General features: G+C 36.2%; 1 protein-coding gene across 1 annotated transcript in view; it reads left to right on the top strand.

The window, feature by feature from the left end:
• Positions 1-17,120, top strand: part of LOC135841931 (uncharacterized) — a 28,787-nt gene extending 11,667 nt beyond the window's left edge. The window contains exons 2-11 of the mRNA XM_065359154.1: positions 6,494-7,041; positions 7,265-7,452; positions 10,936-11,085; positions 11,574-11,726; positions 13,046-13,206; positions 13,445-13,668; positions 13,814-13,995; positions 15,808-15,951; positions 16,114-16,263; positions 16,451-17,120. Coding sequence (XP_065215226.1) covers positions 6,615-7,041; positions 7,265-7,452; positions 10,936-11,085; positions 11,574-11,726; positions 13,046-13,206; positions 13,445-13,668; positions 13,814-13,995; positions 15,808-15,951; positions 16,114-16,263; positions 16,451-16,564 — 1,893 coding nt within the window. The 5' untranslated portion in view covers positions 6,494-6,614 and the 3' untranslated portion in view covers positions 16,565-17,120. The remainder of the gene's footprint in view (positions 1-6,493; positions 7,042-7,264; positions 7,453-10,935; positions 11,086-11,573; positions 11,727-13,045; positions 13,207-13,444; positions 13,669-13,813; positions 13,996-15,807; positions 15,952-16,113; positions 16,264-16,450) is intronic.
• Positions 17,121-17,626: the final 506 nt, after the last annotated feature.

The following is a 17,626-nucleotide window of genomic DNA, read 5'->3' as shown; positions in this document are numbered from 1 at the left end:
AAGTATTTGTGCTTACATCAAGATAGCTGAAAGGATATTCCTGGGTAAAATAGGTGAAATGTCCCTGTCCTCGGATTTCTGAAATTTTGATGAAACATAGTTGGGTACCATTAAAAAAAATGTCGGAGGCAAAAAATCCCCCCTCCCCCAACCTCCCCTTGCTCATAATAGCGAAAAAAGGGCCTTTTTCGGGGAGAAAAAATCCATGCTTCAACGAGTTTTGACAAAAAAATCTGTATTCACTCAAAATACTTGAAGGAGATATGATTCTAGCAACTTGAATTTTTTTCAAAAATTGTGGGCCCCCCAGGGGAGATATATTGACAAAAGAAAATTTGAAACCGCCGTATATCTCCGAACCTAATTTAAGTACATGAAATTTTTTTTTCAAAAATGTATCTGCATGAGCACTATAATTGGTATTTTTTTTTCAAATTTTCCCTCCAGGTAGGCCATCTTCAAAAACTCAAAAAACACTCAAAATTGTGTTTTTTTGTCACAGCACCACCAAAAAAAGCGATCCATAATTTTGGATGCTGGCCTCCAAAAACAATAAGAAAACCAACTAACTTCTTTAAGGCTATTCTAATTTTTTGATGAAAAATGGTCAACTTTGGGCGGGGATTGTGCCAAAACTATAGAACGGATTTTTCTAGGGTTTGCTTTCAAAAGCGAGGGTATGTCGAGATATTTTTGATTCAGGACATTTGATGGCTATAATAGGGAATTGGATGGAGGTACTTTAGACGCTCACATCCCTGTTGTAAAAGCAAAATTAGAAAATATGGCTACATACCCTCGATTTCATAGATAAATCAGTATTGGTGAAAAAAAATTGGAAGAATTTTGAAAATTCACGGAGAAATCCCGGTCTGAAGTTTAGATGGGAGCGGGTCGCGGGACATAAGCACGACTAAATTCGTTCAATCGATTACATGCAGTCTTACGAACGAATGATGAAAATAACGAACAAATCGGTTTCATATTTCGACCGGTTGTCAAATTAGAATGCTCTCCGCAGAGTATACCCTTAAACTCCAATTTTTTGGCCATAGGCACCCCCTCTCCAAATTTTAGGGCGAAAGTAGACAGACAATATGGGTATCATTATCATATGAACCGAACTCGCTGAACATGAATATGAAGTTTGATTTGCAGTTGGACCCTCCCAACGACCACATTGGGGAGAGGGGTTGCCCAAAAATTAGAGTTTTTGTGAAAAATACTTCATTATAGCGCTATTTACGCTATGCAACTTCTTAATCAAGGTTTTCTTGAATTACAAGTAGCCTACTTTTCAAGTACATGGTATCTAACTCAAAACTATCAGAAAGGTTTCTTTTTGGTGTCGATGATTAAATTTTTATGTGAGTTACCAAGTACATTGAAAACATAGGTATTACCTACCTACGTACTATGTAGTAGATTGGGTAAATCACCAAAAAAAGAAAAAAAACTGGATTTTTACCAATTTTAGCAAAAACTGTCATTTTGAGTTGAAAGTTGTACAGAAAAATGCTGGCTCCAGAAGTACCCCTAAAGGGAAAACATGTGCCCTTAAAGTGGGAGTATTTTCGAAAAAACACGGTTTTTTCACTGTAGCCCCTGTACCCAATTTGTTTTGAGAAAAATGACGATCGACCCAGTCCTAAATGAATATATCTTAGATTCTGCGTCCATTCTATGCTATTATTTTAAATTGTTTTTGTCAATTTCGAAAAATCAACAAAAATTTAGGAATTTTTGCCAATCTTTATCAATTTTTTGAAACCTAAAATATTGTCATCACTGCGTTCCAAAATATTTCCTCAGTTTCAGAAATATATTATCTTTCAATATTTTTTCGTCATTATAGCGAAACTTTTGCGAAGAAAATATTTTCAAAACACCAACTACTAATACCCCCTCTCCAAAAAAAAAAGATTTACTTTTCAATTTTCTCAGTAGAACCCCAAAAGTGGCCTTGGATTTTGATGGCAATAGCATGGATTGGCGCAGAATCTCAAATACCTATGTAGGTACTTTTATTATACTGTCTCCTCCATATATTTTGAGTGAATACAGATTTTTTTGTCAAAACTCGTTGAAGCATGGATTTTTTCTCCCCGAAAAAGGCCCTTTTTTCGCTATTATGAGCAAGGGGAGGTTGGGGGAGGGGGGATTTTTTGCCTCCGACATTTTTTTTAATGGTACCCAACTATGTTTCATCAAAATTTCAGAAATCCGAGGACAGGGACATTTCACCTATTTTACCCAGGAATATCCTTTCAGCTATCTTGATGTAAGCACAAATACTTCTGCGCATGTAGTTTTACGATCATGCTGTGTAAATGAATTTTCAATTACACAATTCTGAGGTAAAATTTCACGCTGAACAACTTGGTTCTCTTAGATTTCCGCCATTTGTCCATATTTTTGGAGAAAAACGCAAAAAACGTGGTTTTTTGAGAGTTTTTTGAGCTTTTGAGCTTGACCCACCACTCCAAATGGCCGGGTGATGACTTCTATAGAAAGTAGACCTAAAGATACATATTTGACGAAAAAATCGTTTTGGTATGTTTTTTCGTTCCGGAGTAATGTCGATTTAAAGTGTTCTTTTGTCCCCCCTTCTCTCCCCGTGTGATGAAAAATTCTGAAAAAATTCAGGGAGGTACGCCCATGTATCTTCTAACTATATTCGTTTACAGAATCAATTTATCTTAATTACGCGCTGATACAGAATTTTTCCCCTGAAAAACGCGTTTTTTGCCCCCCCTGGCTGAGGGGGGTGGGGTGGGGAGCGGGCTATGGGCCCAAAATTATTTTTTGGGGGTACTAAACATACCCTGTGAGTTTCATCGAAATCTGAGGTTAAGGGCATTTTGCCTATCTTATCGGGGGGTACCCTTTATTTGATCGCACATATGTATATCGAAAGGCGTACGTCTATTAGATCTACCGGCTACCGCTGCGTTCTGCGTTCCAACTTTCGAAGAATTGAAATTGTTATTTGTTTGCCGGTTGTAAACTTGCGATGTTGCGTTGCATTGCGTTGCTTTTGTTTATAAATCGATTAATTACGTTTACAAACACGCGAATGCGAAGAGCATGGTGCGGCCCGGGGTGGCAAAAATTGATGTTTTCACAATTGAAGTCGATTGATGCGTTGATCAAAAATAGCCTAGCACATTTCTTATCCCCTTGCTCGCTTTCGGGCTTAGGTACGCGTTTGTATGTGTTTCTTACGACGAGTATACGAGTACCTATTCTTACTTTTAATTGTTACGAGCTCTAAACAATACCTATCGTACGCACAACGCATTGTGCCCATTCTACTTCAGACTAAACAACGTCAAATGCCTATCGAGTATACCTACTCGTAATTAAGCACCGGTATCCGGAATTCGGGAATTGCACCGCCTGAGATGAGAAGATTCGTGATATCAGCTGAGCAGATGCAGGGAGGACTAAAAGGAACTCCACCAACTTCTCGGCTTGCAATAAGTCGAGACGATGAGATGGTGATGAGTGATGACCAATGTGCCATGGCTGCCGCTTCAGTTCCCATCGAGATAATGACACGTTTTGACTACCTAGTCAAAAATCGAATGAAACTCGAGCTTGCGATATTTTCAAATTTCGAACACAAGGTCGCGTCTGCGTCAGCGTCAGCGTCAGCATCAACCAACGTCAGAGCTTCTCTGTTCGCTAATCAAATGTCAGAAAAGCTCGCTTACACTCTTATCCTATCGTGTTATCGTTAAATATTTTTGAAAACAGGCACGGTTTCGGGTTCTGTTTTGGTCGAGTATAGAATGAGCGATTGTATACGACGTGACCCTAGGATGTTGAGAAAACCAAATCACCGATAATGACAGTTTTTATTTAGAAAATTACGAGTGAAAAAAAAGTACAAAAAATGTCGTTTGATGACAAAAACCTCTAACGAACTCGAGACTATAATATTTACGAGTATGTATACCTGCATTCGTGCGATGCGATGAGGTACGGTGCGGTGCGGTGCGGTGCGGTGGAGTGCCATTGCCATAGTCTGGAATGTTGGGTAGAGTAGGTATAGGTAGAGTAAAAGTAACAGTAGAACATTATACCTCTACCTATACATAAACGAGTGAATAACGATTAGGATTAACGATAGAAAAATTATCAAAGTAAACTAATTTATTCGTAGCCTCGGTTTTGTCCGTGATGGTCGGTGCTAGTGGGGTGGGGGTGGGGGAGATGGGTCTTCACTCGATTCGTAGACAAATTTCAGGTTGCAAGAGAAGGATATCTACCTACTTAAACAGGAATTTGAAATTCTAGCGTATATTTTTCGAAACAGAAATATTATCGAGTCGTCATTATAGGTAGATATTTCATTTTGTTTGTCACGAAAACCAAAAATGTTTTCTTCATCGATCGCCACCGTCCCGTCGCGTTGTCACCTCGACAGTCGACCTTTCATCGATCTTTTGTTTTTCAATCGTGAAAATACCTACGAGGTTGGTGAATCTTGGTCTTGGTATACCTGATATGTTGTACCATACTCTTTCCAATGTCACACGAAAGGAATGACCTGAACGGTACGGATACCTACCTGCCATCTTCAATATCAATCGATTCGATTCGATTCTCTTTCTTCTTCTTCGTTTCGATTCTGCAGAGGATCAAATCAATCGAAAAGGCCGTCGGGCATTGGGCAAGTTTATAAACTCAAATCGCTACTCAAAAATGATCCTGCTTCGAGAACGCCTGGCTCAGTTTCCTGAGCACCTAAAAGGCTCAAAATTTTTCTCGGTAGTTTCACGACGTTCAAAGTAGGTATAAATTTCCTTACCAAATTTTCGTCAAAATCCACGATAGGTATGTGATTTTTTTCACTCCACCGTGGATCACGAAAATAAAAAATTAGAGGATTTTGGCCAAGTTCAGTGAGGAGACTTTCATTTTGAGTTGAAAGTAGTGCAGGAAAAATTTCAACTCCGAAGGTGTCTCTGGAAGGAAGATTTCGATAAAAAGCGTGGTTTTTTCGCTCTTGCCCCCTATACTCAACCGGCTCCCGGAACAATGACCTATAGTTGAAAAGGGGTTATTCGAGATTCCGCATCGACCTTTACCATTGCCGAATACCATCGAAATCCTAGACCACTTCTAGGGTATACCCTCGGGGCGAATTCTTGTTTTGAAAAATACTCGTACTACTCGTCAATTATGCCCAAACTTGCAAAAATATCCACCATTTTTCGAAACTAGGCGAATACAATTTTAAAATACGGTAGTGCCAATTTTTCGTGTATGATTACCTGTTGCAAAAATTGTACAAGTTTTTGGCTAATTTTCTTTTTCTACGAATTTTTGACTTGTATGGTACATACGAGTACATACCTATATGTGTTAAATGACTACCTATAGTACCCTAACCTAGCTGTAGGCAGTAGGGGCTAAGCAGTACGCACCTATAGATAAGTATTCTTTTTTGGTTAATGGTTTGTTAATTTTAACATGTTTCGCTTTCTACTCGTCGCGTTATACGAGTATGTACCTACGAGTACATGTGTTTATTATTTCTGCTAGAATTAACGCCGTCCAAGCGCACATTTTTCTCACTGATCTCACGCATTCTAAATCATATTCATATACGTATAGAAGAGTACATCTGGGCTCTGGGCTCTGGGCTCTAGGCACTTGACGGTAGATAAGTTAGAGTGGAGCGTACCTTTGCTCTTGAAATTACTGTAATGTATACAGTACACTATAGGTACAGTTTACAGTTGTAAAAGTTACCAAGGTGAGGTATGAATGTAGGTACATTCGTACGCGTGATTCTCAGGTAGCTAATTTTACTTTCATTCAACTTGCGCTCAGCGCAGCGCAGTTCAACTGGAGCCAGGTACTTGGGTACCTACGTGATGATTATATAGCTCAAGTACGCTATGCTATGCTATATGCTCTGCCTTTACTTCGAATGACTATACCTAGTAGGCTAGTACCTAATAAACAGACAGCAGACTTGGTCTCGCATTATGTATGTACGAGTAATTCCACGCTCGTTGGTCAGTCAGTTTGGTAAACTAGATCTTTCAAAGAATAAGAATACGGTACCTACATTAACGTATGTAGTGTGAAAATACTTATTCACTCTGGTATAGGTACATGAGTATACGAGTGTCGTTAGTAGGTACTAGGTATATAGGTGCCTACCTATATGGGGCGAGTTTGAGACTCGAGTTCTTATTGCTTATTAGTGGAATACTCGCGGTCGATCGTCTCCGCGGTTTTGTCTCACTTCATTTGTGGTCCATCTAATTCCGATGTAAGATAGGTACCTACCTATTTTCCTGCGTGGAAAAGTTGCAAAGGCGTGTCTTTTTTTAATCGAATCAATTGAATGAAGAACACCCTATAAAACGTCCAATCACCTCTCTAAACGATGATACATATTTATGTAGATTGGGTGCCTAATACTACTTATATAAGTACTTAGCTGAAATTAATTCGTGTCGTGTTTTCTCAGCCTGTTTCAGGTGAAATCGCTTAATACGAGTACGTGCGATTAATGGACAACTGGCTACTGCGCTGATGAACTCGATTATCGAGAAATATGATGTGCTGGCTAAGCCGTGGCTGTGAAAATTATGGGCGCTAGCATCAGTCAAAGACCTAGCAAATGCTTGAAAAATGCGCGCAGACCTCGAAGAAGTAAATCCGAAGAGTGTTTGGGTTCGAAACATAGCGTGACGATGGGCAGACTTTTCGCGCCGTGGCATAATCTAGTCAACGTCGCCGATAGCCGTCTCCGTCTCAACGCAAACGCCGCAGCCAAAATGCTGGAATTGGCCGCCACAGACAAGGCAGTTTCTTACGAAATGGAGAAAAGCTTCAACGAAATACATCGCAGCAATTCGTTAGATAAGACCTGCAGTTTCCACGATGATTACGTCGTCGACGATAAAACCTTCATCGACGACGATTACTCCGGCGACGATCGCGATGGGGCGAACGCCGATATCCACCAGTTGTTTAATTTCAACCAACGCAAACTCGTCATTGACGTTAACAAAGGTAGGTACCTACGTCGTTTCGTCGGTTTTTTTTTTTTTTTTTTTTTGACAACTACTAGAAGGCTGAGCTGAACTTTGTGTTCAAATCAAAATTCAAATCCTAGAAAATTACGTTAGGGGTACCATTCTTATCTTACGTGTGTCATTTTCAATATTTGGTTTTCGATTAGCGGATTTGCATTTGCAATTGCATCATCTTTTTCACCTTTTTCTTCGTTTTACAGATTCGATTTTCGAAGTCAATTTACGTAAAGGAAGTCGCGGATTAGGATTTAGCGTTTTGGAATACGACGGTTTCATTTTCATCAAGCAGCTGTTTCCATTGGAAGCTGCTTCGCAGTCTGGTCTATTGCAAGAAGGTGATATTATATTATCCGCTAATGGAAACGCTTTAACACATTTATCCAGTTTTGTAAGTTGAATTTCTTCATTTAACACCGTTCATCGTTTGCTAAATTCCAATTTCTCCACTGTCGCAAATACCCAACTTACGAGCACCTACCTGTGTAGGTACCTTCGACTACGGCGAGGTTTATTTTTTTACCATCACATTGCTTCGAAGGGTTTTTAAAGTATAGCATCCTCAGAAATATACAGAGTGGTCCAAAAGTCAGTATCCCGATTTTCATGTATTAGTTTTTCTTTGAAAAATCAAAAACTAAGCATCGTAGAAAAAAACTAACGACATCATGTCGATTCGAAATTTAATTCTCTACAACTTTGTTTTCAAGAAATTTTTTTTGGACGCTTTCTTTCGCCTCCAGATCGATTTTTGTGGCTTGATGATTTTCATGAAAAAATTTTCAAAAGTTCATTTCTAAGAGTTTTAGTTTTTCTTTAAAAAATCAAAAACTAAGCATCCTAGAAAAAAACTAATGACATTACGTCGATTGGAAATTTAATTCTCTACAATTTTGTTGTCATGAAATTTTTTTTGGACGCTTCCTTTCGCCTCCAGATCAATTTTTATGAAGCTCAGTTGACAAATTTTTCAAAAATTTTAGTTTTTTGCAAAAAAATCAAAAACTAAACATCCTAGAAAAAAACTAACGACATTATGTCGATTGGAAATTTAATTCTCTACAATTTTCCTCGATGTAATTTTTTCGTAGGATGCTTCTTTTCATCTCCAGATCAATTTTAATGAAACTTAGCTTGCAAATTTTTCAAAAATTTTAGTTTTTTGTAAAAAAAAAATCAAAAACTAAGCATCCTAGAAAAAAACTAACGACATTAAGTCGATTGGAAATTTGATTCTCTACAACTTTGTCAACATGACATTTTTTTTTGGACGCTTCCTTTCACCTCCAGATTGATTTTAATGAAAGTCAGTTTGCAAATTTTTCAAATGTTCATCTTTAAAAGTTTTAGACCCTTGGTTTTTTGACAAAATAATGGTCAAATAAGAACATGAATCCTAAATTCGGTTTCTACGGGTCAAGTCACTCCCATCTAGACACTTTTTGTGATAATTTTGGGTGAAATTGAAACATTCAAGTTTTTTACTTACCTACAAGTAAAAGACTCATTTCACAAACAACCTGAGTATCACATCTGCGAGTAGGTTTGATGTGATGTGATCGTGAAGAACGAATAACATTCAAAATGGTAACGAACGATTCTAGCCTGCATTGAAGCAGGAGTTGCTCAATTTGAGCAGCTTTTGTGATCGTCAAATTTCACCCAAAATTATCACAAAAAGTGTCTAGATGGGAGTGACTTGACCCGTAGAAACCGAATTTAGGATTCATGTTCTTATTTGACCATTATTTTGTCAAAAAACCAAGGGTCTAAAACTTTTAAAGATGAACATTTGAAAAATTTGCAAACTGACTTTCATTAAAATCAATCTGGAGGTGAAAGGAAGCGTCCAAAAAAAATGTCATGTTGACAAAGTTGTAGAGAATCAAATTTCCAATCGACTTAATGTCGTTAGTTTTTTTCTAGGATGCGTAGTTTTTGATTTTTTTTTACAAAAAACTAAAATTTTTGAAAAATTTGCAAGCTAAGTTTCATTAAAATTGATCTGGAGATGAAAAGAAGCATCCTACGAAAAAATTACATCGAGGAAAATTGTAGAGAATTAAATTTCCAATCGACATAATGTCGTTAGTTTTTTTCTAGGATGCTTAGTTTTTGATTTTTTTGCAAAAAACTAAAATTTTTGAAAAATTTGCCAACTGAGCTTCATAAAAATTGATCTGGAGGCGAAAGGAAGCGTCCAAAAAAAATTTCATGCCAACAAAGTTGTAGAGAATTAAATTTCCAATCGACGTAATGTCATTAGTTTTTTTCTAGGATGCTTAGTTTTTGATTTTTTAAAGAAAAACTAAAACTCTTAGAAATGAACTTTTGAAAATTTTTTCATGAAAATCATCAAGCCACAAAAATCGATCTGGAGGCGAAAGAAAGCGTCCAAAAAAAAAATGTCATGTTGACAAAGTTGTAGAGAATCAAATTTCCAATCGACTTAATGTCGTTAGTTTTTTTCTAGGATGCTTAGTTTTTGATTTTTTTTTTACAAAAAACTAAAATTTTTGAAAAATTTGCAAGCTAAGTTTCATTAAAATTGATCTGGAGATGAAAAGAAGCATCCTACGAAAAAATTACGTCGAGGAAAATTGTAGAGAATTAAATTTCCAATCGACATAATGTCGTTAGTTTTTTTCTAGGATGTTTAGTTTTTGATTTTTTTGCAAAAAACTAAAATTTTTGAAAAATTTGCCAACTGAGCTTCATAAAAATTGATCTGGAGGCGAAAGGAAGCGTCCAAAAAAAATTTCATGACAACAAAATTGTAGAGAATTACATTTCCAATCGACATAATGTCATTAGTTTTTTTCTAGGATGCTTAGTTTTTGATTTTTCAAAGAAAAACTGAAACTCTTAGAAATGAACTTTTGAAAATTTTTTCATGAAAATCATCAAGCCACAAAAATTGATCTGGAGGCGAAAGAAAGCGTCCAAAAAAAATTTCTTGAAAACAAAGTTGTAGAGAATTAAATTTCGAATCGACATGATGTCGTTAGTTTTTTTCTACGATGCTTAGTTTTTGATTTTTCAAAGAAAAACTAATACGTGAAAATCGGGATACTGACTTTTGGGCCACTCTGTATATGAGTACCTAGTTAATGGTTATCGAATCTCGAGCACTCTGAAGAAAGCTTTTTGTTGAAAATATAAGCTGGAAACGCGAAATACCTTAATTAATGCCTACGACGAGTGATGGAATGTTATCAGTACAATCCAACAACCAATCATGTATGTACCTACGTATTCCCATTTCCCATAGGAAAATGATCGGACCTTATGAATCCGGCGAATGTTCGGATTTCGGATCTGCTCAGACCTGATGAGATCCAATCGATTATTTCCCCTGGGTTTTTCTGCGGCGCTCGATACGTCATACGTGTTTCTGAGCACACTGCAAATCCGAAATACATAACTATACGCTTATGGCTGGTCACGGCCCTCACAGTATGAGTAGGTATATGGAATATCGGAATATGTTGGTACATACAAATACAAATATTGAGTATAGAAAGCAGTCCACTTAACCTAACCTAACTCGACCGATTTAGATTTACATACGAGTATTATCGTTATCGAATACAAATTGCAAGTACTCTGTATAAGGTACTGTATAATGGGTATGATCGACGTCAGCCATTTTGGTTGTCTCACGTCGTTGTGTACATTCGTTGATAGTAAATGTTGTATAAGTGTGAGTAAGTCTCACCCACACTTATACAACATTTACTATCGACGAATGTACACAACGACGCGAGACAACCAAAATGACTGACGTCGATCATACCTATTATACAGTACCCTACTCTGTACTCGTAGTCGTACTTACACGCGCTTATACTTTTGTACCTTTATTTATGTGCAGGAAGCGTTGCAAATATTACGTAAATTGGATAATGCCGTTACACTGATCGTGTGTCGTTTGCAACAGTTTTCCACGAAGAAGCCGGTATCTTCTAGTCAAATGTTTTCGAATTTTACTCCGATGACGTACGATTGCTGCGTACAGCACAGAGTAAGTCCTTAATTTACGAGCAGGTACCTAAATACCCACTATATACTGACATCGCGTTGTGTTGTGTTCTTATTGACAAACAAGTCGGTCGTTTCACTTAGATACCTACCTACAGATACGAATGCTGACTCGTCTTATAACGACGCCCATTCAGAATTCAGATACTTATTGTTATTAGGTACGGGTAGAAAAATTGATTTTTCACATTTCGCTTTCAAACACCACTTCCACCTAATGAAAAATAGATCTACCGAGCGTACCTGAATTCTTTCCTTTAATTGATTGAAAATTTTCTTACCTATAACATATCTAGCCTACTACCTTTAACTACGTTGGCTGCGTTCCTCTCCTCGATTCTTACGTCTGTTTTTGTGGGTGAAAAATTGGTCTAGAGGGTCTGAGCGTTTTTATAGGTACCTACTCGACTACTCGTGGTCTGACGATAGTGATTCTGCGATTGCTAAACCACGGTGGTTTTTTTTTTTCAGGAATTCGAGATTAAAATGAAAAAAATCAACGGTAGTTTGGGTTTCACACTTAGAAAAGACGAAGATGGTCTTCGTAGTCATATCGTTCGTGCTTTAGTCAAGAAACCAGCTATTTGCGACGGCAGAATTAAACCCGGCGATCAAATTATCAGCGTAAGTTTATAGCCTGCTGCGATATCCTTCACGCTACTTGCTCGTGTGCAGTGTGCAGTGCTTAATTCGTCTAATGTACTCGTACCTCTACCTACCTCTGTGGTGTGTACACATACGTACATACGCTGTACATGTGTGTTAATACTTGTAGACATGGCAGAGGTGGGTAGGGGTACGTAATTACTTGCAATTATTCGCGGTGAAGGCACATCCACATACTTACCTACGAGTATCTCTGTAAATTTATCGCGAGTTGGATGATCGAAATTCCTTTAATACCTAATTCCATTTCGGTGCCCCCTCTGCAAAAATTGAAATCCTCCCCCCCCACCCCTAATAGAAGAAAAAACACTAGGTACTCATTCACATTTGGACCGTTAGTATCTGATGAAAGGAAAAGTTTTCAAAATTAGTCGATTTTATGGCAACGTCCAAAAAAAATTAAATTACTATTCCAGACGCGTAAAATTTACAAGACACGTAGGTAGGAGTCGATAATCTTCATTTTTTGCGGTATAGAGAATGAGGACCTCAGTTCAGTTCCACTTTCCAGGGTCGACCTTTTTTTTTTTTTTTTTTTTTTTTTTTACATGAAATCCAGTTATGTGCTTTATGATAGTCTACTGGTCATTCGTAATTTTGCATCCGTATCTCTAGAGACCTTTACTTTACCTATAGCCTTTACGTGCTACTACTTACTTTACTAGATTGAATGTAGTGCCTCGACCTTTAGTAGGCGCCTACCTTAATCAATATAATCACTAATGCGAGTTTTTACGGCTTCGTAACTGAAGTAGGTACTAGGTAGGTACGCTGTATTTTTACAATGTACTTGTACTCGTACCTACCTATCAAAATCGTGATCAGACAGGTTTGATATACGTGTCCTTTTTATTGGCTAATGTATTCTTTAATCAAATCGAAAATCACTGAAAATAGGAGTACCTACTGCCCCAGCCTCACCTCGTCGTAAGTTCGATTTTAATTTTTTTTTGTATTGTGATGATTTGAAAACTGCAGAAAAGCTGAACTACGCCAAGTTGCCTACAAATTGTATAACACTAGGTGACTCTTCGGTTACATAGCTTCGATCAAGTGTTTACCTAATCCTTTTGAAAAATTACACTTTTGGTTCCTACAATCTACCTATATAGGTACCTACGAGATAGCATTTGCCGGTCAAGCACCTTTTTCCTTTACATAAACTGCAACGAGTATAATATACTTCTATATCTACCTAATGACTCGTATCATTTGGATTTGAGTATTTGTAGATAACTAATAAGTAATGATATTTTTTTAAAATTGTCCGTTTGTAGGTGAATAACAGAGAAATTGGCGAAATGAGTCATCAAGAAGCTGTGAAATTCCTTAGAGACTGCGGCGACGAAGTTAGTCTGAGACTTCGTCGTGAAACTCTATCGTCTTCGTTAACCTCGCTTAGTTCTAGTCATTTTGAAGATAATAATAAAACTTTGAGGTAAATAAATACATAAGTATAAGATATGTAGGTACCTAACTTGAACCCATGCGATCGAGTAGTCTTTTATAACATCATAAGCCGACATTCGACCCTTCCGATCTGATGAAATTTCTCGTCATTTTTAATCATATCTACTTATTATATGTATGTATTATTAGGTACATAGTAGGTAAATATGTAAAATCTAAAATGAAAGAATATGCGTAATTCACGCGTGTGTCTGTATTTTATGTAGGAAAGAAGCTGTCGACATGTTGAATACTTTGGCTGTGAAAAAATTGAAAGTCGAAAGCGAGAATACGAAAAATACGAGTAATATCGATGAAAATGATGCGATATCAAAAATGCAATCGGAAGAGCAGTCCAATCATGATTACGACGACGACGTCGACAATGATGATGATGATGATGAAGATGATGAAGCCGGTCTTTTCGAAGGAGCATTTTCCACTTTAGTTTGTGAGTGACTTTTTTCATTGAGAGATGTACTCGTAAGTCGTAACTACGGGTACGGCAACGTTTAACGTTTAGAGTTGATTTTTCAACCTGTCTTTTATACGTTCCTACCTAATTACCTAATATATCTTCGCGTTTCGTTGTGCAGCTCAAAAAACAAGTTCGATTTCCAAGAGAATGCAAAACGATTATCTTCCGAATGAAAATCTCGCGGAGATCGCCGACGAACCAGTAAGCCTACCAGCTTTAGATATCCACGGAGACAAAATCAGTTTTCAACACAGCGATCCTGCTTACCATTCCATAAATGTGCCTGGTTTATCCGCAAAAGTACGTCGCAAACTTAATAATTACTCTTACCTACTCGTAAGCGCATAACGTAATAGCTGCAGTTAAGCACGTGTACGTATGATATTGGTAGGTACTCTTTATCTAATCCGGCCTCGGCCTCGATTAGTTTTCAAATCTCAAACACTCAAACGTGTGTTTAGACGCGTTATTCGGTTTTTATCTAATCTACGACTGAGTTCTCGCTTCTCAAACCTACCTATCTGTTCGATACTCACTCGAGTGAGTACTCACACCGCTCAAGTGCTTAACTTATTAAGTATACCTACGTCTAGCGATGTCTTGTTTCGATGCTTGTTTTTCGAGTGTTGAAAATATGAGTTTTTTCGTATAACTTTGGTGGGTATTGAATTCAAATTCCTACTTATGTGGTGCTGTGTACACAAAAAAGAGCTTAACGTACAAAAAATAATAATAATAAATAAATAAAATGAAAAATAATAATAATAATAATAATATTTGTTAATCTCGAACTATAGATGAGTTTAGGCTATAGGCAGGGTTGTCATTTTACATGTAGAATAAGTTATTCTACGTCTACGTGTAAAATAAGTAGAATAAGTAGAATATCGACGTAGACTATACGTAGAATGTAGAATGTAGAAAAAGTTCTGATTGGCTGTTTACCTGATAAGAAATGACGAAACGTGATAATGCTTACAATCTACAGCTTTGAGCTTACAACAACTTACAATAAAATTTAACAAATTGACCAAAAGTTCATCAATTTTTTTTGGTGAGCTTGAAAGCTGAATGCATGAGAAAAAATGAACAAACGAATAAAGTAACCTTGAAAGTTGAAACCTATCAAAATGTGTTAAAATTTTACCATTAACGAGAAATTCCAATTTTTCAACAAATTTAATGTATTTTTTTTTAGCATTTCTGAAGAATTTTGAGCTCAAAATTGAGTTATAAATTTGAGATAATAATTCATAATTGAAAAAAAGTCATGCAATGCAACCTGTTGGCTGCAATGGGTCGAAATTATGCGAGGAGTTTTTCAATTATTTTAAATATTTTGAATTCTATTAAAATATGTTTTGAAATTTTTCAATTTTTAGAGAATTTTGAGTTCAAAATTGAGTCCTGATTTTAAGAGATAGGTAATTGAAAAAAACTTAAACAGTCATAGGTAGGTACAACCTATTGAAATGGATCAAAATTACATGAGGAATTTGAATTTGAATATTATGACGAAAATATGTTTTGATTGAATTTGAACATATTTGGAAAATTTTGAGCTCATGAATCATGATTTTGGGATAATTGAAAAAGTGTCAGGTGACCTATCAAAATGAGGTGAAATTACATGAGAAATTCAGCTTCTACTAAACTTTTTTCAGCATTTTTGAAGAATTTCAGCATTACAATGGTGAAAACATAATTAATTAATCATCCAAAAGCTTAGCAAAGTACAATTTTCCAGCAAATTAGAACATTTTTTGCATTTTTTCAATTTATTCTACTTATTCTACATATTCTACGTAGAATAAAAATTTATTCTACTTTACATATTCTACATTTATTCTACGTTTTACATTCTACGCTGACAACCCTGGCTATAGGTACACATAAATGGGCACCGTTCATATTTATACATATGTATACTAATAGGTACCCAGATCGTTTTAGATCCGTCAATATTGTAAAAATGAGTTATTACTCGTCCTAAGCGTACTTATTCGTGGATGTGGTCATTAAGTCACCAGTTCCTTGTATCGACCTAGATGAATACTTTCTTCGTAGATACTTCCATGTACTTATTGTAAATGTATTTTGTTTCTTTCGTAGAATTCGGATGACACCTTCGCCCAGTCTGAACTTTCATCCATTCCTACATCCGATAATAAAGGATTGTTAAAGTGGAAAGGCGTCGTTCTAGATTCGCAGACTGAATCGGTTTCTAATTTGCAGCGTATGGACGCTACGTCAGAGGTAAATTACGCTTTTTTTCCCCCAAGCAGGCATCCAACTTGATGGACGCACATCTACATATGTATATGTATAGGCTGTAGACAATAGGAATTAAGCTAGGTATATATCATGGTACGAATATTTGTAGTTAATCGAATGAACGCACCATTTTCAACATTTCAGACGATCGTCGTTCAGTTACAAAGAAATTGGAATAGTCGACTAGGATTTAGTCTGAGTTATGAAAACAATACCAGCGTAATTAGTGCAATTCACGCGAATAGTGTTGCAGCGAGTGATGGTCGTTTGAGAGTAGGCGATCAAATTTTGGAGGTAACGTAGTACCTATTACCTACCTACGTATTATCTAGACTTACGAAGTGGTGGTTCAGTTCGCGTTCAGTTTTTTTTTCGAATTGCGAGCTGATGTGTGATACCTACCTACTTACCTACCTATCATGTTTTACTTTTACTAACCTTGTGCGTCTTGTACCTAAAGTATTTTCGTTCGATTTCGCAGATAAATTCGAAGAACGTTCAAAACTTGGAAACGAACGAAGTAATAAAATTACTTCGAACTGTTCGTGGTGCTGTTACTATCAAAGTGAGCAGAAACCATTTGAAGCAAATTTAGTACTTGTTGGTGTGAATTTACTTCCCCTACATTTTCAGTTACCACCGTCATAAGTATACAATTTCATTCATTCATTCCTGCGAACAAGTTTATTTATTTAATTTTCGTTTTAGATGTGTAAGTTTTACCTATGTTTGTTTTTATCTTTTTGTTTCGATTTCACTTTTACCTCGTTTACAGTCAAATCTTTGAGATTTTTTAAATATTTGAATATTCGAATAATTAATTAATAATTACATATACATACGCATTACCGCGTTGAACGAATTGTGATTATTATTGTATTAAGAATTCTGCAGTTTTACATTGCATTTGCGTTACCTAGGTATACCTAATTTATTTATTATTGTTTTGAAAGCATTTCGTTTTTACGATGTTAATCAAAATTTTCGATTTATTCCATACCCGAACCTATTTAATAGCGTGTAGTATCGTACGTAATTATCTACTTGATGCAATTTTAAATATAATTCTATGTATCGTGTCGACACCTATTTTAATTGTTCTACTGTTTTCCCTTTTATTTTTAGTCGGTATATAAAAATCTTTACGTCAACCTTCTGTCCGTTTTTATTTTTCTTCCACTGTGGGTAAAGGTACTTGAACCCAACAATAACGAGTATATAAGTACGGTATATAAGCGTAACAACAAAAACAAAAACACATTTTTGATTAAAAACAAATGTACTCGACGTAAGTTAAGTAAGTATACTCGTTACACGTATATTATTTGTACCTATATTGGCTATATTACCTATATTAAACATGAAAAAGAGAAAATAACGAAAAAAAGAAAGAAAAAAAAAAAAAAAGGTAAATAAACGAGTAAATGAGCCACGTTAAAATAAGTAAAAGATAGTTTAAAATACGTACTCGACGAAACAAAATTGAAGAAAGAAATAACCAACGAAAAAAAATTACATCTTCTAAAATTACAACGTTTATAATATACCTATATCAATATCTACTTTTGTAACGTTATGGCACCATTTAGTTAAATGTCGTTGTGGCACCAGGTAGCAAGTAAAGAAAACTTAGTCATTTACGCGAGCGTTTTTCCGG

The sequence above is a fragment of the Planococcus citri genome, chromosome 3 (assembly GCF_950023065.1).
Source record: "Planococcus citri chromosome 3, ihPlaCitr1.1, whole genome shotgun sequence".
NCBI classification, from domain to species: Eukaryota; Metazoa; Arthropoda; class Insecta; order Hemiptera; family Pseudococcidae; genus Planococcus; species Planococcus citri.
The sequence above is the reverse complement of the archived record's forward strand: the minus strand, read 5'-3'. Positions and strand labels throughout refer to the sequence as shown.